This window comes from Quercus suber, unplaced genomic scaffold (assembly GCF_002906115.3).
Source record: "Quercus suber isolate HL8 unplaced genomic scaffold, Cork oak 2.0 scaffold_13, whole genome shotgun sequence".
NCBI lineage: Eukaryota > Viridiplantae > Streptophyta > Magnoliopsida > Fagales > Fagaceae > Quercus > Quercus suber.
The window spans coordinates 395,699-400,007 of record NW_027069478.1 but is presented as its reverse complement, the minus strand read 5'-3'; the positions used below and the strand labels follow the sequence as shown (position 1 = coordinate 400,007).

Sequence of the window (4,309 nt, the reverse complement as noted above, 5' to 3'; positions counted from 1 at the left end):
AAAATACTTGGGGAAAACATTTTGATTGCAAATGTAATTGAGGACAATGACTTTGTTTCATGTTTTCCAATGTTTGAGGTGTATTTGAGGAATCTATAATTTTTAGAAAAAATTTACTTCTTCATGGCTAAGGGAGGCGATTGGTGGGTTCAGTTGGTGGTTGGGTAGGGATAAATGAGGTGGCAGGCAAATTAGTCCATTGTTGCATTTTGTCTGTGGAAAGAAGATGGAGATGTGATTATAATGAGTGCCTCTGCTGGTGACAGATGGTGGAACTTAGAAAATTTGACTTTATGTTATATTCTCAAAAGCAAAACTCATTGAGTTTAAGTCTTGTTGTCTTAATCAACATTTTGTTGAATAGTTTGAACAATTTTGTTTTTTTACTTCTGTTTTTATTTGTATAAATATATATTTTTCATTTGCTTACATAGGGTTTTAAGAAGGTTGATCCAGATCGCTATGAATTTGCAAATGAGAGGTTTTTGAGAGGTCAAACACACCTTTTGAAGAGTATTAGTAGGCGGAAACCAGTTCATGTACCTGGTCATCAAGAACAACCTAAAGTGCAGAGCTCCTCAGTTGGGGCATGTGTTGAGGTGGGAAATTTGGGCTTGAGGAGGAGGTTGAAAGACTTAAAAGGGACAAGAATGTTCTAATGCAGGAACTTGTTAGGTTGAGGCAGCAACAGCAAACAACTGATAACCAGTTGCATGATGTGGGCAACGTGTACAGGTAATGGAGCAGCAACAACAACGAATGATGTCTTTCCTTGCAAAGGCTTTGAAGAGTCCTGGCATCTTAGCCCAGATTGTACAGCAGCAGAATGAAAGCAGTAGGAACACTGCCGCAGTGAGCAAAAAAAGGAGACTGTCTGGGCAGGAAGAAGAAAGTGCAGTTGGTCAGCATCACACTAATGCTCCTGATGGACAGCTTGTCAAGTATCAGCCTTCCATAAATGAGGCAGCTAAAGCATTGCTGCGGCAGATCTTGAAGATGAATGCAACACCTAGGGTGGAACCATTGATGAACAACTCCGATGCATTCCTGATTGATGATGCTCCTACTCATACATTTGACAGTGGATGTTCCTCAAGTCGAGTTTCAGGAGTGACCCTTTCTGAAGTTCCACCTATGTCTGGGCAGTCATATATGCCAGCGAAGGCAGGATTTCCTGTCAGTTGTCCATCTACTTCCATTCCTGATATTCAATCTTCCTCTTATGTAGTGCCTGATCATGCTAAAGCTGCTCAATTCTCAAAATTGAATGTGCATAATTCCCAAGAAGAGACTGTTTTGCCTGACTTCACTGAAATGCGAGGAATCCTGCCAGAAAGCACTGCAGAAATCGGTGATATGAATCTTGTGGGGCTGTGACTGGGAATGAAAGTCATTTGGATCCAATATCTGCGGCTTTGGATGGGACAACACCCATAGAAACTGATGCTTTCTCTCCAGAAAGTGATGTGAGGCCTTTCTTGATGAGATCCCTAAACTTCCGGGCATTAACGATATTTTCTGGGAACAATTCCTTGCAGAGAGCGCACTTAGTGGGGACACAGATGAAATTAATTCAAGTTCGCTAGATGGTAGTGTTGCCATGGATCATGAGTTACAGATTGAAAATAAAAATGGTTGGGACAGGATTCAACATATGGATCATCTTACTGAACAAATGGGGCTTCTTGCATCGGAGAGCAGAATGGGATGACCTTACCAATGTATATGCATGTTTCTTTCCATCTAGAGGTAAACTTTTAATCCACCACTAATCATAGTAACCATGTTGATTGTCACCAACTCCTTTTCCCAACTATACATAAATTAGACAATGCATACAGTATTTCTCATTGATCCCATTTTGCTGCCTTTGATCAGTCATTTGCTTGTTCCTTTTCTTTCCTTCATCAGCTTGGTTTCCTGTCTTGGTGAGAAAGTTTATTTTATAGAAAAAGCAATGAGCTTTGGTTAAATGATGTTATGGCATTTCTCTAGTTACTCTATAACACACACAGAAGTCATTAACACATCAAATGTACCAAATTCCCTCAATCTGTACTAAACATTTTTAAGAATGAATAATGATTGTACTTCAAATACTTCTGAAGTGCATTGTTTCATCTTGTACATATGACTTGTTTAAGAAATCTCATTTAGTCTTGAGTTGCAAAATTTTTTTGTTAGTAATTTAATTAGACAACCATATTACCATCCGGTTTCCAATTTTTGTATGTTTCTGTGACTCGTGCCCAGGTTGATGTCCTGCACTGTTGGCAGACAAGCTTTCTTCAAAGAGAGATGACCGATTATGATATTATGTATAGGAAACTTTTTCCCAGTTAGGATTCAACTTTAATAAATATTTTACTGTTACATATGTATTTCATAATTCTGCGTGCATGGTTACCTGAAGACATTTTGTGGACATATTACAGTTGATGTTTATAGCATAAAACCATAAAATATGTGTAACCATTTTCCTGTAAAAAATACAGGTACTGGTTGAATGCCTGTAATATGAACAAGTGGTTCCATCTTGTTCATTTTCTATGAAATGTACAACATTTTTGCCAGATACAAGTAAAAAATTTAGGTTTAGAAGCTGTTTTTTTTTTTTTTTTGATAAGTAACGTAAGAAATTTATTAGAAAAAAAACCAAGTATATTGGAAGTGTACTATAGTGGCACAAATCAAGAGCTCAGATTACAACGATCAATAAGATCAGAGAGAGAAAAACAAGAATAAAATGGCAAAACTAAACTCCAATCAAGGAGAGTACATTCACAATCCTCAAAGCATCTAGCATTCCACTCCCACCATAAACACCAAAATAAACAATGCGGCACAAACCTCCATAAATCTATATTTCGTTGCCTACCCAACATGCCCCGCTAAGAAGCCAACAACTCCCTAACATGATATGGCATAATCCAATGAATACCAAACAAACAAAAAACCATAGACCATAACTCATAAGCTATAGGACAATGAAGGAGAAGGTGATCTACCGATTCCCCACACCTTTTACACATAAAGCACTACTCTAGCACTACAATATGCCTCTTCCAAATATTATCTATAGTTAAGATCTTACCTAATGCAGTAGTCCAAGAAAAGAATGCTACTCTAGGAGGAACCTTCGATTTCCACATCATTTTCCAAGGAAAATCAATGACAAAAGAAGGAAATAAAGAGTGATAGAAACCTTGAACCTCAAAATCTCTATTCAATGCTGGCTTCCAGCAAAGTTTGTTGTCACCAACACCTCTCACATTTGTGGAATAAAGCATATCCCAAAGCAAATCCACCGATGCTTCCTCCCAATCTCGCGGAGGACGACAAAGTTGAAAGTCCCAATGCAACTACCCGTCAGAGAACCACATAACCTCTGACACTAAGGACTCCTTAGTACGACTAATACCATACAGTTCTGGAAATGCAACCTTAAGAGCACAATCCCTACACCATTCATCCTCCCAAAACTTTACTTTAGTTCCATCACCTGCATCAAACCGAAGGAATTTAGAAAAGTCCATCCAACCACTTCTAATGGATTTCCACACACTAACACCATAAGTACCTGTCACCGGTTTGGTGCACCAACCACCCCCTCCATCCCCATATTTTGCCTCAATAACCTTCCTCCAAAGGGCATCTCTCTCTGTTCCATATCTCTATAACCATTTACCTAACAAAGTAGAATTAAATTGTCTCAACCTTTGAATCCCTAAACCTCCATTCTACATTGGCATACAAAGCTTAGCCCATTCCACCAAAGGCATCTTAGGAGCATCAATACCACTCCAAAGAAAGTCTCTTTGTAATTTCTCCATACGATTAGCCACCTTTGCTAGAACAGGAGAGAGAAAGGAAATAAGTATGTAAGCTGGACAAAGTACTCTTAATAAGAGTTACTTTGCACCCCTTAGATAAATACAACTTCCATCCAGCTAGATGTCACTCCATCTTCTCCAAAACAGGGTTCCAAATTGTCTCCTTTTTATGTGTAGCACCCAACGGAAGCCCAAGTATTTCAAGGGAAGCGAAGACGACCTACAACCCAAAATATCCACTAATTCCTCCATATTAGGCATGATACCAATTGGTACCAATTCTGACTTCAACAAATTAATTTTTAGCCCTAACACCACTTCAAATTTAGCAAGAATCCCACGCAAAGCAATTAAATGGTGTGAGTCAGCATCGCAAAAAATGAGTATCATCTGCAAATAAGAGATGGGACATTGTAAGCAATGTACCAGCTGAATTACCTACTGAGAAGCTCGAAAACTATACCAAAATAGCAGTT

General features: G+C 38.6%; 1 protein-coding gene across 1 annotated transcript in view; it reads left to right on the top strand.

Annotated features, from left to right (window-relative positions):
- LOC111998130 (heat stress transcription factor A-1b) overlaps positions 1–2,603 on the top strand; it is a 9,361-nt gene extending 6,758 nt beyond the window's left edge. Inside the window, 6 exon segments of the mRNA XM_024030232.2 lie at positions 435–597; positions 600–716; positions 719–1,363; positions 1,366–1,464; positions 1,467–1,749; positions 2,254–2,603. Of these exon segments, the coding sequence (XP_023886000.2) occupies positions 435–597; positions 600–716; positions 719–1,363; positions 1,366–1,464; positions 1,467–1,711 (1,269 nt within the window). The 3' untranslated portion in view covers positions 1,712–1,749; positions 2,254–2,603.
- The last annotated feature ends 1,706 nt before the right edge of the window (positions 2,604–4,309 follow it).